Below are 18,856 nucleotides of genomic sequence, written 5' to 3' on the forward strand. Positions count from 1 at the left end.
TGTTCTATCAATGCTTAGTAAAACAATCTTGAAGCAACAAGTTTTGGACTTCTTTTCTAACTCTGAAAGAGCCTTGGATTAAACATCAGAGTCCAACAGAGGGCAACAACATGTAGTGGTGTTCCCATGCATTTGCTGCCATTGCCCTTCTAGCTAGTAGAGGTGGTTGGTTTGGAAGGTCTGAGGAATTTTAGTGAGTTGCTACAGGGGAACCTGGTACAAACTGGAGTGAGTGGTGGAGTGCTTCATGGTAGAGTAAGTGAATGATTGTGCCTACTTAGAAGGCTGCTTCGTCCTCTATGATTTGAGCTTCTTGAGTGTTATTGAAGCTGCTCTCATCCTGACTTGAGCCTTGTAGATAGTGGCAAACTTTGAGGAGATAGGAGGCAAGTTACTGACACTGAATTCCAAGCCTCTGACCTGCTCTTGTAGCTACTTTATGTATTTCTAAATAAATAAATATACAGTGGAATTAGGCCCTTCCAGTCTTTTGAGACGTGCCACTCAGCAAACCCTACAACCTATCGATTTAGCCCTACCTTATCATAGGATAACTTACAATGACCAATTATACTACCCAGTAGGTCTTTGGGCTGGGGAGGAAACGGGAGCACCTGGAAAAACCCATGAATTCCACGGGGAGGATGTACAGAGACTCCTTACAGAGGACACCAGGATTAAACTCTTAATTCCGACACCCTGAACTGTAATAGCATTGTGCTAACTGCTACCCTACTGTGGCGCCCCGTGTATGGCTACTGCAGTTCAGTTTCTGGCCATTCGTAACCCCAGGATATTGATAGTGGGAGATTTAGTGATGGTCATATATTGAATGAAGTTGATACCTGGATTTTCTCTTGTGGCATTTTATTAGTATGTAGCACTTATGTAGTGTGAATGTAACTTGCCATCTATCAGCCCAGGCCTGTCCACGTCTTAGTGCTGTAGATGTGGGCTGCTTCATTATCCAAAGAGTCAGAAATGGTACTAAGTATTTGTGCAGTCATCAGCAAACATCTTTATGTCTGACCCTTTGATTAAAGGAAGATCACTGATAAAGCAGCTGAAGGTGGTTGGACTTGAGTCACTACCCTGAGGAATTCCTGGAGATATGTCTTGTAGCTGAAATTATGGACCTCCAACCACCATAGCCACCATCCTTTGCACTAGGTTTGATTCCAGCCTGCAGAGACTTTCCCCCCAATTCCCATTGACTCCAGTTCAGTTGGATTGCATACTCGATCAAATTCTGCCTTGATGTCAATGGCAGTCACTCATACTTCACCTCTGGAGTTCAGCCCTTTTGTCCACTTTTAGACAAAGGCTGTAATGAGATCAGGAGCTGAGTGACTTTGGTGGAACCCAAACTGTCCTTCTGTGAGCAGGTTGTTGTTAAACAAGAGCCGCCTGATAGTACCGTTGACCACCCCCTCCATAACTTTGCTGATGATACAGAGTAGCCTCATGAGGTGTTACTTGGCCAGGTTGGATTTGTACAGTACACCTGGGCAACTTATTTATTGATCTCATTACTGGAGATCCAGTGTCACTAGACTCTGCCACTTTGATTTAGACTAAGCCTTCATTAACCTGGTCCAACATATTTGCCTTTATTGAGCTGTATGCCTATTAAACATGTTCATGATCGCAAAACATCATGATGTAATTGAAAATATAAAACATTCCATTTTCTTGTATTCCACTGTATCAAAACTGCTGCACTATTTGCCTGAAATTATTTACTGCTATGAGAATGAAATACTCACCACGGTGCGTGAGATCTCCATGTCCCCCCATAGAACCACTCCACAAGTTCCCATGGCAGCACTCTCCCCAATGGTGTGTATCAAGTCTGCCTGGAAGAAAAAAAAAGTTGCTAATTATATACCATATATTGTTTGGATCATCCTTTTTCATAGTTATTAAGTCATACAGCACAGAAAAAGGTCCTACAGCTCATCACGCCCATGACCATCAGTTATTGATCTAAACTCCCAATTACCAGCCTTCAATACACTGGCAATTCATGTGTTCCTTGTGTTCCTTTAGATATTGTGAGTATACCTGTTTTCAGCAATATGCTTCTGTGTGAAGAATATTCCTCCTCAGGTTCCTTTTAAAACTCCTCTTCCTTATCTTAAACTTATGTCTCTAGTTCTTTACAGAAAAACAGCACCGTAAGAAAGCCAATGAAATGGAGAAGCTCTCCAATGATCTTGAACCACATGTTAAAAGGTGATGAAAAGTTTGTATGCTTCGGTTTTCCTCCACACACAGCTTTCACACAGGATGCCTCACTTGGTTTATTTTAGGCTAATAGTAATACAGTAAGTGGCCCACAAGAATATTCTCTCACCCAGACTCAATAGGCTTCTTGGACTGTCAACTTACTAATCTACTGATTCACCTACAACCCATCCTTTCGGAAGGCATTGATATCTTGGCTTCTGTTAATGGAAAAGTGGAAAGATTTCAAAATGCCTGCTCATTTACAGGAGCTGAGCTGTATGCTTCCCATGACTCCTGGACAAGCTGTGGTGGAGAGAATCTTATTGTGGAGGAGCGGTTCAGAAATATTCCTCAGTGTATCTCCAAAGGAAAATCTACTCCACCGCATTAGAACTCAAAATGGTTACTTCACTGGGCCAATTACTCTGTACAGGAGTACCTAGTTGTCCTTTAACCTTTACATTTAGGTATCGTTTTTAATCTGTTCTGAGAACCATCTCTATCTACTGTTGGAATCCCTGGCTAGTGAAGAATCAAAATGGAGAAGGAGTACTTGAAAGAAAGGTTAAGACTTGTGTTCATTGGTGAGGAGTATATAGAAGCCTTGTGTGAAACGTTTGGGAAGTGCATCACCTCCCAAGTTACCCACTCATCAAACAGCTTCTGCCTAACCTGTGGCAAAGACTTCATGGCCATCCTGGACAATCATCCTAAAGCAAAACCTTGCTTTCATATAGAACTTTGACCAAAATAATATATCTCAATGAGTTATCAAATAAATAGATACAAAATACATACGACATATTGACACAGGTGACCAAAAGTTGAAGAAAAAAGATTAAGGGAGTGAATTTTAGACTTGCACAGGCAGGTACTTCCCAGTCTCCACCCAGCTAACAGGAATCACCTGCCACTTGTTTCCGACTCAGCTCTCATCCACAGCCCTTGTTCACTCACTTGAACCAGCTAGCCTCAACCGGTTGTCAGTCAGTCAGTGGGTGCTGTCTCGAATCCAGGGTTGGTGGCTATGCACTTCCATCTTCTTCGATCTTGCAAAAGCACCGAGTACAGCCTCTCCTCCAGTTTGTTCTCACTGGCCACCTTGGCACCGCCCGCTGCTGCCCCCGCCGAACTCGAGCCTGAGGCCGTGTCGGCCTCCAGCTGCGGCCGCTTCTTTGAGCTCGGCCCTTCCTTAGGCGGTGGCCTTGGGCAGGTCCAGGCACACGGTGCAGCACCCATGTTCATCATATCTCTTCTAACTAGGTGCATAGCATACAATTCGTAGATACATGGTGAGGCTTTAATCTCTTCCACGGAAGATGGCCGTTGGCTCACAAGAAGCTCATCCGCCCTTTGTCAGGTCTTGTTTGTTTTTAGTCCTGCTGGGTGTCCTCACACCCTCCTCACCAGACTAAGTCTGGTGGGGGAGCCGGCCCAAGTCGCCGACCACTCGACCATGGCCCCCAGCTGAGCGCTGGGCGCTCGCCCCTCAACAAATCTCTCCGAGCGTCCGGCGCCTGACCGAAAATCATGGTCGAGCGGCCGGCGACCAAACCAGTTGTACCTTGCCTTCATTCACCTTTTTCTATGGCCCTTTGCGGATTGCTATTTTGCAGTTTATTAGTATAATACCATTTACTGGTAAATTATCTCCACTGTTCTGCTTTTCGGTCAAACCTCCTTCTGCATATCCTGACAACTGACAACTGACCCAGCAGATTTCATTTGCTTGAAGGAAATCATGTCAACACATGCAAATGAACCAGCTAGCCTTCAGTTATCTTGTGGCCCTGTTGAGTTAAGTACGTGTTCTCTTGTTTTATGGCCCCTAATGGCTTCTTATTTTGCAGTTTATTATTAAAGTTATTGCTCACAGCTAAATCATCTCAGTTGCTCTGCAGTTGGGTCAAGTCTCTTTTGCAATTCCTGACAAGGAATCCCAGAGTTCAAGGCTCTATGTAAATTGAAGCAAGCCAGTCCTAGTTATTTTCACGCAGTGTAGTGTAACCAAGGAAGAATTTTGCTTCTTCCCACCTTTTCTCCCAATCTTTGCCTGCTCCCGAGCATGGGTAGAGAGGGAGAAAACAATGTTAATGCCAAGATTGGATCAGCACGATCTGACTTAAGGGACAGACTGGCATTATCTTTCTCTTTATTTTTTAGGTATGTAACCTATCCATATTAGAAGGATTGCTCAAATAGTCAAATCACTGAGAACAAAACTGGGATTTCATCACTCAGTCTATGGTAGCTGAATCAACTTGAATGCCCTTTCACTTTGGGCAAGATGTTCTATGAAAGACCTTTCATCTTACTTACTACTTTCTTACTTACCTCAGTAAGGAAGTCAAGTGAATGTACATACACAAATCTGGCATATGCCAAAACAGGCAGGGATTCACTGACTTGATTAAGGGCAGCAACACGGAGGGCCTCCTTAATTTGATAGTGAACAAATTTTTGAGTATTAATTGTGGACTTCATATCCTCTTTGATGTAGATGCTGGGATACAGGATTTGAGATACTTTCCAGAGCCACGATAGTTGGTTATTTCTTGGAATATTTTTTGGATTGCAGTGGCCTGTGTAGTTGGTTGATGCATCCTCTTTAAAGTAATTGTAGCATTCTGGGAATTTATAGAAGCCCCAGAATCCCTTTGGTCTCAGTTTCTGTCCTAGTTTTAGTGTTTCACTCATAAATTTTTTTGCAGCATTTTCAAATTCCTCTTTGGCTAACTGGACAACCTTACTTTCAGGTAAATAAGGGAATTTGCTTCTAACCAATTCTTCAGATTTTTTCCTGTAGATACGCATAAATCCCCAGTCACGGTCCCAGAGTGGTCGCCATTCTTCCCAATCTATCACAGCAAGGCCATGAAAGTCCACATCCAGTATATTATTAATGTCTTCTGCAGCCTTCTTGAGGTGTTCAGTCAGACTGGCAATCTGGACAAGGCCATCATTCACTGGAATCAAATCCTTAGTGTAGAATGGGTAACGACCCAATTTTAACTTATAGAATATAGTGATATTTTTGCCCACAAAGCTCTCATTTTCATTTTCAACAATATCAAAAACATTCAGATCCAGCTCAATGTTAAACTTAGTTTTACAGCGTGCAGAAGGCGTGTTCCAGACCACAATGAATGGCTTATTGTGGATCACTGGTGAGGCTGCTGCTGGCTTGAATGCTTCTCCCCATATTATGTCTGGATAGGTCGAGAGGAAAAATAAGGTGCACAGGGATAATGCAAGACTGGATACCATGACTCCGGTTCTTTCTTCAATGGCAGATGAACTCTTTCTGATCGGATCATTCTGTAAGATATGAATTAAAATAAACCTATTGGAAACTGAAGAAATTTTCACACAGAAGTAATTACACTCTGTAAGTCATAACAGTTGACCCTTAAGTCTTCTCTGTCATTCAGTAACGTTATGGCAAATGGAAACATAAGAGATTGCAGATGTTGGAATCTGCAGTAACAAATAATCTGTTGGAAAAACTCAACAGGTGGAGCAGCAACTGTAGGAGGAAAGGAATTGTTGATTATAGGCAAGTAGTACTAGGTCAGGGAGGGAAGTTGAACTGGAGCTGGGAGAGAGAGGCAAGTCTACAATAGATTGAAGTAGACAAGAGGATAGAGGAAAGAGCAAAAATGAATAAAAATACAGATGGGGCTAGGTGGGGGGAGGATGTAAAAATTGGAGACAGCTGCTTTAGTGGGATAATCAGGAGCATGAGGCACTTCCAGTGCTGGAACTAATGTAATATTACAACTAAGGTGCACTTTCTTGTTTGACCCTATATCCCTCAATTCAATCTGTGTTCAAATTTCTATCGTTTTGATCCTTGAATACATTCAACAAATAAATAAAACATTCCAAGGTAGAAAATTCCAAATTATTTGCAAACATCTTTTCCTGAGCGTGTGGCTCCATAGTTCCTAAGTCTCACCCAATGAATCAGCCTACCAGTATAGTATTTATGAAATCCTAAGTTTCATGAGATCAATTCTTTTACTAAATTTTAGCAAGCATGTACCCATCCTGTTCTCTCCCTCTACATGTGACGTCCTCCTCATACCAGGATTCAATCTTGGAGATCTGTCCTGCAGAGCCTCCAACTAACTATATGCTTTCTTAAGCATTCAGTGCAAAGCTGCACATGATGAGGAGGCATTTCTTCAGCCAGAGGTCAGTGAATCTGTGGAATTCATTGCCACAGCTGGCTCTGGAGGTCTAGTCGTTAGATATATTTAAAGCAAAGGTTGATGGGTACTTGATTAACCATCCATTTTCCCTTATTCCATGTTCTTTCTAAACACTTACTTGCTCAATCTACCTGTATTCTTTTGCAGACTTAGTGTGTCCTCCTAGTAATTTATCTTTAATGTATTTTTGGTTCCCTTTTAAAAATCCAAATATCAAATATTTACTAACTTTCTATCAAACTTGCTAATTATGCTTTTAAGTCTTTATTAAATTTGTTAAATGAGATTTTCTTTCAAAATACCATGTTGACTCTGCCTAATCATATTAAGGTTTTCAAATACAATTACTAATGGGTTCCTAATTTTTCTAATAAATGATGTCAGATAAATACACTGGCTGTATTTCTCTACTTTTTCTTTCCTTACTTGCTGACTGTTTTACATTTGATACCTTTTAATTCACTGAGACTTTCTATGATCTTAAAATTTAGGAGACATAAAACAGGTATTTCTCAATGGTTTGGTGAAACTCCTAATTGATGGAATTCTTATTCAAAGATCAATAGATCTGCATGGCAAAGAAGATACATTGGAAACAATGAAGAACATTGCATTATATATCATGTCTGTATAATTGCTGACAATGAAATGGCCTTATAGGATATTGCTGCAACTTTTACAAATGATTTACAAGTCACAAGGTTGACAGTTTCATTTCAACAGCAGTAAATTCAGAAACAATCTAAAACTACTTTTGTCTTTAAGAGAAATGAACCATTTGGGTAGAAGCACTAACATCCAAACATGAAGACAACTCTTTAGTACACTGATCAATTTTTGGAAGTATATCTGTTTGTTTATGATGAATGTTAAGGAAATTTAAGTCAGATTGTACAATATGGCATTATATTTGAAAGTAATAAGCTTAGTCTTAAAGATATAAAAGGCAAGTATAATACTCACCACAGGCATTTCTGTGACCTTGCAGGAGAAAGAGCAGAGAAAAACTAACTGATACATCACATCCTGAAAGGTTTTGCAACCACTGGTTAAGTGTGGAGATAAACCCTTCAACTGTTTTGTCCTCTTTGACTTGTTGACCATTATGCGTTTAGTGTTTAATCTAGTTTAACAATATCATGATCAGTCAGATAATTTAAGAAGTTCCATTGCTTGTTAAATTGTTTTTTTAATCATTAACCAATATTTTGATTGTTCAACTCTAGTTCTAAAAGTAGTTCAATCAATATTTATTTTATTAAACTCCTCTTAAAGCCATTTTGTTTTAGTGTTAATGTACTGCTCAAGGACAATAACACTTGCAAACAAAGTGTTGCTGGTGGTTATGAAGGCTACAAAATATCTGAACAAGGAAATTATGGCCAAAAAGACATTTTTTTGTTTGGTAGGGTGGGAGGTGATGATGGGTGGTGGATAGGATTTGAAGTTTCTGGACAACTTGACAAAGGTGTCACATTTCATATTTATGATTTTCCTAGTACCCCTTTGAAATGAAGGTGGAAGTTGGTTGGGAAGAGAGGGTGTCTTTCTACTGCAGATAGAACTCCATCAAGCATTTATTATGAACAAAATGTTGGTTTTGTGGGTATCTATTTAGAGCAGTTAATGATGGCTTCTCAATTCAGTTAAGCTGAGGTCTGTTTTAGGTTACTGGTTCTTGAACTGGTACAACACAAATTAGGAGACCCATTTTTGATCAGTTGTTGACACTGTTGATATCAAGCTGGTGCATTGCTACTATTGGTCTTATTTCTCCCATTGCTTCAGGAATTTGATCCTCATAACTTTTCTTGGGAAAAGGTGCCTCTAGGTATCTGGTGAAATGAGAAATTACCAGCCATGATGTCCTCCATGCGTGAATGATCTGCTAACACTCAATATGGAATGTCTGTAAGGCCTAGTTACTATGGGTACACTGTTCACTGTGGAATTATTATACACATGAAATTGAAGCCTTTTCGTATCTATCTTTCTGGCTGTAAAACATATCATGAGGATATTTCATGGAGGATCAGGGGAGTTCTTGATGTTACAGCCAATATTTAGCTATCAAGTCATTCTCAAATGTGTTTGACAGGTTTAATGCCTAGCTGATCTATCGGGTGTGGTGGCTACTGACTTGAAAAGTTCTTTTTTCAGCATATCTTTATGAGACTGTTTATAAACATGTCTCATAATTGGATTTATATTTGTAAAGCACTGCATACTTGGGATCATGACACTGAGAATAGGAACAGTTTTTGGCAAGGGGGCTCATTGGGGATCACTATTAGGGTCTTCTTCATTAGCATCCTCAGAGTAGAGGATGACTTACTTCCATTCTGCTTTGATGGGATCTGAAGTGCCTAATGATGGCAATAAGGGAACTGCAGGGTGTTCCATAGACATGGCATACCGTGTAGGTGAGGTTCACTTCTTTCATTACATACCTCAGTGCATCTAATGCATGGACTTAAAATTCTTAAACTTTAAATCAGGTTCTTGCATCTCAACATTGCCTCTCCACTTATGCATGCTTGTCAGTGATCCCAGGAGTTAATAGGGATTTTATATTTCATCAGGCATGCTTGAGCACACACATATTTGAATCTTTTTCCCTATCATATCCTATTGTGCCAGAGATTGGAACATTATCTTTCTTGGGAGTCTTGTGTCAAAAATGTGTACAACATGTGTTAATTGATTGAATATACAAGGGCTTCAGTAATGGGGAATGATAAAAATTATCTTTGTTTGTCAGATGTACATTAAAACATACAGTGAAATGCACCATTTGTCTCAAATCAAATCATGCTTACAAAGCCAACGTAGCATGTTCACACCTTACTAACCCTAATCATACGACTTCGAAATGTGGGAGGAAACCGGAGCACCCATAGGAAACCCACGTGGTCACAGGGAGAATGTGCAAACACCATACAGGCAGTGTCAGGAAATGAACCCTGATCTACAGCTAGTGCTGTAAAGCCTTGCGCTAACCTCTACACTACCATTCTACCCTTGGGTCTGGGTGTGGACACTAATGTTAGTTCTGTTGTGATTTAGAAGGACTTTGTGGAGATAATGGTGATATTTTTCCAGTGCATTGAGATATCTACCTCAGATACACAAGAACACAAGGAAATTGGATCAGGGGTACACTACCTGGAGCCACAAGTCTGCCATTATGATCATGACAGATCTGTGCTAGCTTCAATTCCTCTACTGTGCCAATTACCTATATCCCAAAATCCCTCGACCTTTCAAATATTTATATACTCCTAACCTCTAATAATGATCTGGCCTTCACCACCTTCTTGGGCAGAGATTCTCGATGTGCACCACCCTCTGAGAGAAATTTCTCTGCACTTCAGTTTAAATGACCAGTTGTTTATTTTGAGGCTATGTTCAGGTTCTCCCACTAGTAAGAACATCTCAACATTTACCTTATCAAGTCCCTTTGGAATCGTGTATGTCTGGATGACCACAGTCAGTCTGGATCAGAAACAACTTCTCCTCCTCAAAAGAGGAGCGCGTCAGGGCTGTGTGCTGAGCCCATTGCTATATTTTCCTTATACTTACGACTTTGTGGCTAAGCATTGCTCAGACAGCAATTCTACAAATTTGATGATGATGCCACTGCAGTTGACAAAGTGACAAGATCCATGCAGGAGTCAGATAGGTCAGTTGAGTGGTGTAACAACAACCTTGTGCTCAACATCCCTTCATGTTCAGAATGTCCCTGCTGAATCTTACCAAAATTTATCTTTTCTTTTTCAATATTTTTATTGATTTCTTACATAAAAGAATACAAAGTACAGTAGGATATATAAGATATATCAATTACAATATATTGGAATCACAAATATAGTCTCATTAACCCATATCTGTATACATTAAATTTAAACATAATATTGAAAAGAGATAATTTTATTATACAAAAAAAAATCTAAACCCACAAAAAAAAGCTGTTTGGTTTAAAAAAAAGAAAAGGAAAAAATCCTTATATAATAAAACATATTGTTAGCTAACATCTGTGCTTAATAGCAGATCAAAGATTTTGAAAATAATTCAGAAGAGGTCCCCACAATGTTAAAAAATCCTGTCTAGGTTCAGAAATTGAACAGCAAATCTCCTCTAAATTTAATCAAGACATAACATCATTTAACCAATGAGTATGAATAGGCAGAGTGGCATCCTTCCACTTAAGCAACAATGCCCTCCTGACTATCAGAGAAGTAAAGGCCAAAATATGCAAATCATGTGACTCCAAAATAATATCATTTCCTCCAACAATACCAAATAAGGAAGTCAAAGGATTAGGTTTAAAATTTACTTTAAAAAGCACCGAAAAAGTTTCGAATGCTTCCTTCCAATATTTTTCAAGACTCGGACAAGTCCAAAACATACGAATAAGTGAAGCTTCTACATTGTTACATCTATCACAAAAGGGAGATATATCCAAATAAATAGGATGAGAGCTTATCTTTAGTCATGTGGGCCCTATGAACCACTTTAAATTAAGAAGGGAATGACGGGCACATAACGATGAGGTATTAACCAATTTAAAAATTTCATTCCAAGTATCCTCAGAAATTGGAATCTGCAAATCTTGTTCCCAGAGATTTTTAATTTTGTCTAAAGGAATATTTCTCATTCCCAACAACATACCATAAGTATTAGATACAGATCCATTATGGATCTATATCTAACAACACACATCAAAGTTGCTGATGAACGCAGCAGGCCAAGCAGCATCTCTAGGAAGAGGTGCAGTCGACATTTCAGGCTGAGACCCTTCGTCAGGACTAACTGAAGGAAGAGTGAGTAAGGGATTTGAAAGTTGGAGGGGGAGGGGGAGATCCAAAATGATAGGAGAAGACAGGAGGGGGAGGGATGGAACCAAGAGCTGGACAGGTGATAGGCAAAAGGGATACGAGAGGATCATGGGACAGGAGGTCCGGGAAGAAAGACGGGGGGGGGGCGGGGAAACCCAGAGGATGGGCAAGGGGTATATTCAGAGGGACAGAGGGAGAAAAAGGAGAGTGAGAGAAAGAATGTGTGTATAAAAATAATTAACAGATGGGGTATGAGGGGGAGGTGGGGCATTAGCGGAAGTTAGAGAAGTCGATGTTCATGCCATCAGGTTGGAGGCTACCCAGACGGAATATAAGGTGTTGTTCCTCCAACCTGAGTGTGGCTTCATCTTTACAGTAGAGGAGGCCGTGGATAGACATGTCAGAATGGGAATGGGATGTGGAATTAAAATGTGTGTCCACTGGGAGATCCTGCTTTCGAATTAAAATGTGTGGCCACTGGGAAATCCTGCTTTCGTATCTCTCTCGTATCCCTTTTGCCAATCACCTGTCCAGCTCTTGGCTCCATCCCTCCCCCTCCTGTCTTCTCCTATCATTTTGGATCTCCCCCTCCCCCTCCAACTTTCAAATCCCTTACTCACTCTTCCTTCAGTTAGTCCTGACGAAGGGTCTCGGCCTGAAACGTCGACTGCACCTCTTCCTAGAGATGCTGCCTGGCCTGCTGCGTTCACCAGCAACTTTTATGTGTGTTGCTTGAATTTCCAGCATCTGCAGAATACTTGTTGTTTACTATACACAGTTATTCTTTACCACCACCCACATAGCAAATTACCTTAATCAAAAGTGAGGATATGCAAAACAAATACAATACAGACAGACAATAAATAGACATGTGGCTCCTACAGCATCTTTACTGTCCAGATGTTTCAGGGTTGAGTGAAGAGCCAGTGAAATGGCATCTGCTGTAGACTTGTGCTGGTAGGAAAATTGGAGCAGATCCAAGTTGCTTCTCAAGCGGGACTTGATACATTTCATTACCAACCTCTCTAAACGTTTCATCACTGTGAATGTAAGTGGTGCTGGATGGTAGTCAGTAAGGCAAATTATTACATTCTTCTTAGGCTCCAGTATAATTGGAGCCTGCTTGAAGCAGTTGGGTATCTCAGACTGTCAAGGTGAGAAGTTAAAGATATCAGTGAACAGTCCAGCCAATTGATCAGCACAGACCTTTAGTTCTCGGCCAGCTACCCTATCTGGGCTGGATGCTTTCCATGGGTTCACCTTGCTAAAGGATACTCTATATTGACCTCCATTACAAATGAGTTTACATGGGACAGCAGCAGCTACTGAGATACCCTATTTCAACCCAAGGAGGACTTCAGCTGGCAATGTTGGCCTATATTTCACAAATATCAGTGCACAGGTGATAGAGCCATAAAGGCCAGAAGATGGAGAAGGCTCCCGATCCAAAGCATTGACTATTCACTTCCCTCTACAAATGCTGCCTGACTACTGAGTTCCTCCAGCAGTTTGTGGTTTGCTCCAGATTTCAACAGCTACAGCCGCTTAAGAGTGGTAGATGACATCAACACCCTGTTTACCCTGAAACCATGCATCACATGGGGTAGTGTGAGGCATACTGTGGATGAAGTTGAGGGAAAAACCCGACACAAGAAGGCAGGACCACCAGGCCCCCGAGCTGCCCTGCCAGTCAATAGGATCATAGCTCATCTCTGCTGGCCTCAGCTCTTCTCTGCCAGTTCCCCATGATTCTTAATTCTTCATCTTTCAGATATTTATCTCTGACACCCCTCTGACATCTAAGGATTCAGCCTCCATTGTCCTTGGAGCAGAGAATTCCAGATTCATTGCCCTCTGAGAGAAGAGCAGAACATTTGGGGGCAGTTCTTTCACTGAAATTATCTTAAAGAGCTGTAAGATTCTTCAAATTACAATCCATGTCTCGGCCTCTCTCCAATACTTCATTTATAGAGCTAGCTATGTGTGAATGAGGGATTCACAGAGAAATTTGATGCTGCAAAGGACTTTGATGTTTTAAAATTGATAGGGAAGAGATGTATCTAACTTCATATCTTAGATGAGAAAGGAATACGTGTTCTGAGCTTAATGTGCAAACACATAGACTTTTGGAAAATGTTACTTTGCTTTCCAGTATTTTAAATTATTTAGATTTAATGGTAAATTTCAGAAATGGATAGCTGATAGATCATGCCTCACATTTTCTTCCTCTTTCATTTCATATGTCCATGATTAGAGAAGGCAGTTTGGTCCACTGAGATTCCGTTGTTCCCAAGATAAAGTTTATAGAACATGGCATGTTGTAGTGCAATGGAGTGTTATCTTTATACAGTTTGCCTACCTAAACGGTGTGTGCTCTCTTCTCTCATTTTGAATGCAGTTTAAACTCTTCATTCTCCAGGTGGGTAACCCATGGCCTTACCTGTAAATAGTGCATTTGTGACTTCCAGTTTCCTTGTTGAAAACTTCTGCAACTCCATCTGGAACCTGTGTGTATGTGTATATGTAATGCCCTGGATAAGATTTTTACTATTAATGCTGTAGGGCATTTCATTTAGTTCATAAACACCATTCTCATTTAGTGTTTTTCTTATACTGCAATGGACACACGAACGGAGACTTTAGCAAGTTCTAGAGATTTCTGCAGGTCTTTTGCTATTATCTTTGGGCTCTTTTTCACCTCCTTCAGCATTGCATGTTGTGCTCTTTCCAGGACACACACTCCATATGTAGGTAATTTCTCTTACTGTGGGCTGATAAACACTCAGGTCTCTAGAATGCTTTTGTAGCCTTTTCCAGTTTCATGCATCTTTACAATTCTTCTAAGGTTATCTGAAAGCTGTTTTGATCAAAGCATGGTGCACATAAACAGATCTTTCTTGAGATAAGTGGGTTTTGTCAGTAACCTGAACTTGTGTCTTTTTTATAGGGCAGGGCACCACTAAGACCCACACCTTCAATCTGATCCCATTGATTGAAACATCTGACTCCAAATAGCTTTTGTAGAAGGCACTACCCCAAAGGTTACATACTTATTTGAACCTAGACAGATTGTTTAAATGGTGTACTCAGTATTGATGAGAAAAATTACAATTGTTTGTGTTATTAGTTTAGGCGAACTGTGTTTTTCTATTATTGTGACTTTGATGAAGATCAGACCACATTTTATGAGTAACTAAGGCAGAAAACCAGGTAACTGCTAAGGGTTCACAAACTTTTTCCTGCAACTGTGCTTTTTGCAAGCTGTTCATTTCATTTTGTGTTGGGCATGTGGCCAAGTGGTTAAGGCATTCATCTAGTGATCTCAAGGTCGCTGGTTCGAGCCTCAGCTGTGGCAGCGTGTTTGTGTCCTTGAGCAAGGCACTTAATCACACATTGCTCTAATGTCTGTGCGAGGAGTGGCACCCCACACAGACTTCCAATCTGCGCCTTGTAAGGCATGAAAATGCCCAATGCAGGCCTCTCATGGTCTGAGTCGATGTTGCTTCCTTCATTTCATGACACGATTCAAGTAAAGTTTTTCAGTCTTTTCACCAAACTGGACTTTCCAAAAGTTTGTTTTTTTTGAACTTTCAACAATTTTTAAGAGGTTGCTTAAGTTTCTGAAACAACATTATATTGTAAGTTTTACAAAACAAACATTTTCAGAAGTGTAAAATCTTTGAAGTATTAAAAGATTGCAAAGGAGACACAAGTTGTTCTTCTCATTTCAGACTAAATAGAAGGAAGACTTGTCTTTTAGTCACCTTTATCTTATGGACAGAGATTGGTCCAAGATGCTCCAAGTGATGTTTGTTTTCCATTTTTGCGTCAATCATCATACAGGGCCTTTCTGCCGATGATCTGACTTTTGACTCCTTCTAAGGCAACTTCAAACTTAGTTTGGAGATTTAGCACTGAATGTTCAATTTGCCAGTGACTACATACTCTTTGCCATCAACTTTCTTTCTCCATAGATGTTGCCAATCTACCAAGTATTTTAAAGATTTTTTTGTTGCTTACCTTGCTGAATGTTCTTCATTCATCTTGCAATCCTATTACTACTTTTATCTTCAATATGGATACTAAGTTTGTCATCAATGATGTTAAATCAACAAGTTACATATGTAGATATATAGGATTCCAGTTAATTGGAACACATCAGGACTAGCACAGTGTAGCCCAATTAAGCAGTTACCTCAGTTAACTGAAGTTGTATGAAAACAATTTAAGATGAACTACCGTTCAACTGAGTTACATATTATGTTTTTAAATTAAATACAGAACAAATTGCAACACTACCAAAACTACTACAGAACTATAAAACTGTGTATTAAATCCTAATGGTGATTGAAATAAGGATTCATTCAGTATATGCTCACATATTCTTTTGATTGACTGTAAATGAACAAAATCAGCACAGAAAACTAGAGTAGATAGTGAACTGCCTACATATAATGCTTTCGACAATTGCATCCTCCAAATCTTCATTTTTATTGTAACATTCAAGATGATGATACCTTCAAATTCTTAACCGTTCCTAACTTGTTGAAGTAGTGAAATTATTTCATTTTTACTCCCAGCCATTTCTTGTATCTCTAAGCCTGAGTGCTTGAAACCACAGTGAGCAGAACAGTTCTAAATTGTCTTACTGTTTATCACTCACTAACGATCAGTGACAAAAACCACTGCTATTTGAACAAAATTTCATGTGACTGGCACTATTTTAAAACTGATCGCTATAAGTTCGGTGTAGTTTCTAACGGCCGTACAATTGCATGCGGATGACACTACTTAGAAACTGTTTGGCAACAGTCTCTTGTCCTAATTAAGCAAAGAAAATCCTGGCTATTTCATTATTAGTTTTTGTTCCCTAAGCGTTGTCCCAAATAAGCAGTGGCTTATGATGGCCCAATTAACCAGAATCTATATATAATACTGTGCAAAAGTCTTAGGCACATATATGTAGCTATGGTGCCAAAGATCTTTGCACAGTACTGTATTTGTCAAATGGAGCAAGTTTGTAAATCTGGCAGGAGCAAAGGATGTTGGGAATGGCAATGGTAGAGTGCTGCAGGAGGGGTGTGGGACAGTTGGCAGAGGAGGAATGCCAGGGGCGGGAAGTGACACACCCAGCCCTCAGACTCAAGGCAAGGTCATTTGATCCCAAACAATTAGTTTATTGATCATTACAGAATGTCTCTCTGGTACTTCCTGCTCCCTCCCCTCTCCCTTCCCCTTTTCCTAACCATGATCCCCTCTCCCTTCCCTCTTCCCTCTCTCCACATTAAAGACCCATATCAGAACCAGCTTTATCATCTCTCACATATGTCATTAAATTTCTTTTGCAGTACAATTCAACACATAAAATTACTACAGTACTATGCAACAGTCATAGGCACCCTAGCTATATACAAGTGTCTAAAACTTTTGCACAGTACTATATAAAATCACTTCTCTCATTGGCTGCATTCCAGTAACTTGGTACATTTGGCACATTTAGTAAGGATTACTAAAATTGCTACAACAGACCTCTATCCCTTTGCTGACTTAATTCAAAAGCCCATAATTTATGACAACTACCTTTAGTCATGCTAAGTTCATTTCAGAATCTGTTCTTTTCTGAGAATTTTAAGTATACTATATTCCCACTACTCATTTGTTTTAATGTGATATTTGTTTACTATCTCCATAAAATTTTCACACACAATATCAGTAAATTTATCTCAAATATGTATCTCAAATTTCAGTAATGCAGCATGATTTGCCCTCCCTGGTGATTAACATAATTTGCAACAAGTAGTCCAAGAGCAAAGGCACTTTTGATAGTTCTTTTATTTTACTTTTTGCACTTACATTTTTGTTCTGGTGATTATTGCCTTCATTTAGAGCTAATTGAAGAAAATAAATGCCAGAACAAGAAACTGAAATTCAAAAAGTAAAATCACCATGAATATTTAAAAGCTACCATTTTTGCACATAGTTTATTTCAAGCAGTGAAATTAATGAGTACATTATTGCTCAGAAAATAACTTGGGCAGCATATTTTAAAGTTCTCAGAAGTTAATAGTCAACTTCACATGTATAAAGGTATTCAGTTCTGTTCTTTAGCTCAATCATGTAAGAACACTCATAATAATACAATCTCATAAAACTTCTCTCATACTAAGAATCTCACTTTTACATTGGTAACAACCTGCACCAATTCTATTACACATAGTTCCTGGTCAGAAATACCAAGTTAAACAGCTTCTTATTCATTAAAACCACTTACAACCAGATCTTAATGTGGTTCTTTTAGAATATTTTCTATTTTACTTCATTTGGTATCACTTAGTTGAAGACAACTTTCAAATATATTCTTTCAAGCATTTGGATCGGATTTGATTAAGTTATATGCCTTTTTTCATCCAGAAGACAGGAAGGCCTTTAGCACATCGGTAAGGGGTCTCCAATGGGTTTTGTGTGGCTTTCTCATTCTCTTTTGAAAATTTAGGTGAATGGTAAGGAAACTGGGCTAACTTTGTTAAAGTTTCTGAAGCACTAGGCAAGGGTGGTGGTGTGGGAAACATTACTACAGAATCTGCAGGTGATGGGGCAAGTTGAAGGTGTAGAGTCGAAGAAGTATGCAACTGGGACATTTGTGAAATGGGAAGAGTGGGCGACAAAGGGGATGAGTTGCAAGGATGGGTCTGCCCATGTAACTGTGACATAATTAGTGAGGGAAGACCTGGATGTGCACTCGGTAATGGTGGTGGGAGTGGAGGTGGGGGAGGTATAGGAACACACTCATCTAACTGGGAAATGTTTGAGGAACAGGGCACAGAAATCTGAAGCTGTCCAGACTGTGAAGAGAGTGCAGTAAAAGATGATGGAAGAGTCACTGATACATGAGACTGGAAAGGTTTCAATGGATGAAAAGATGAAGAATGACTCTGTCTATTTTGTTGAGCAGGTTCAGAAACAGGAGCAGTAGGTAGCTGTGGAGTTGGAAATGGTACTTGTGGAGATGGAGCAGGTGGTAAGAGCAAATGAGAATTAATTGGTGTTGAAACTGATGGAAGAGATAGCTTTTTTAGGAATTCCATGTTCATGAATGTGGTCATAGACCCTGCATTCTGCACTGGTTCAGTCAGTACATAACCCAAGTGGGAATAAAAGTCTTGCTTATCATGAGTAGTGAGATACAGAGTTTTGAACCCTCGGTTCTTAGCATAGGCTTCAGTGGCTTCCATTAACTTTCTTCCATAACCCTTGCCCCGAAATTCCTTAGCAACAACAACTGTCTCCACAAACAAGCCACTGGATTTACCAACTACACGTGAGAGCCTGCTGTGCCCAACCAATTGGCTTCTGTTTTCACTATTTGTGTTTCCAATATCATTTGGAATCTTTTTCAACACAAGGCAAACTGGGAAACTACTGGAGGACTTCAGGAGTGAATGAATCCGAGATGCTTTGCTCCTCTTCCATTCTTCATTAATAAGATCTGCACAAGCCTCCACAAGCTCGGGACAGTAGTGCAGAGGAACTGCTCTCAACTCTTCAGATATGATCTTCTCACACTAACAGCAATAA

General features: G+C 39.9%; 1 protein-coding gene across 6 annotated transcripts in view; it reads right to left on the minus strand.

Moving 5' to 3' along the window:
• Nucleotides 1-18,856, minus strand: part of LOC140211222 (hyaluronidase-1-like) — a 46,061-nt gene that overhangs the window by 4,685 nt on the left and 22,520 nt on the right. For 4 of the 6 annotated variants that reach the window (XM_072280835.1, XM_072280836.1, XM_072280837.1 and 1 more), the window contains 2 exons: nucleotides 4,564-5,547; nucleotides 1,767-1,856 (listed from right to left, as the gene is read on the minus strand). In XM_072280835.1, coding sequence (XP_072136936.1) covers nucleotides 1,767-1,856; nucleotides 4,564-5,547 — 1,074 coding nt within the window. Of the gene's footprint in view, nucleotides 1-1,766; nucleotides 1,857-4,563; nucleotides 5,548-16,555; nucleotides 18,844-18,856 lie in introns of those variants that run through there. The other 2 variants (XM_072280840.1, XM_072280841.1) reach the window with 1 other exon arrangement.

Source organism: Mobula birostris, chromosome 16, assembly GCF_030028105.1.
Source record: "Mobula birostris isolate sMobBir1 chromosome 16, sMobBir1.hap1, whole genome shotgun sequence".
NCBI lineage: Eukaryota > Metazoa > Chordata > Chondrichthyes > Myliobatiformes > Myliobatidae > Mobula > Mobula birostris.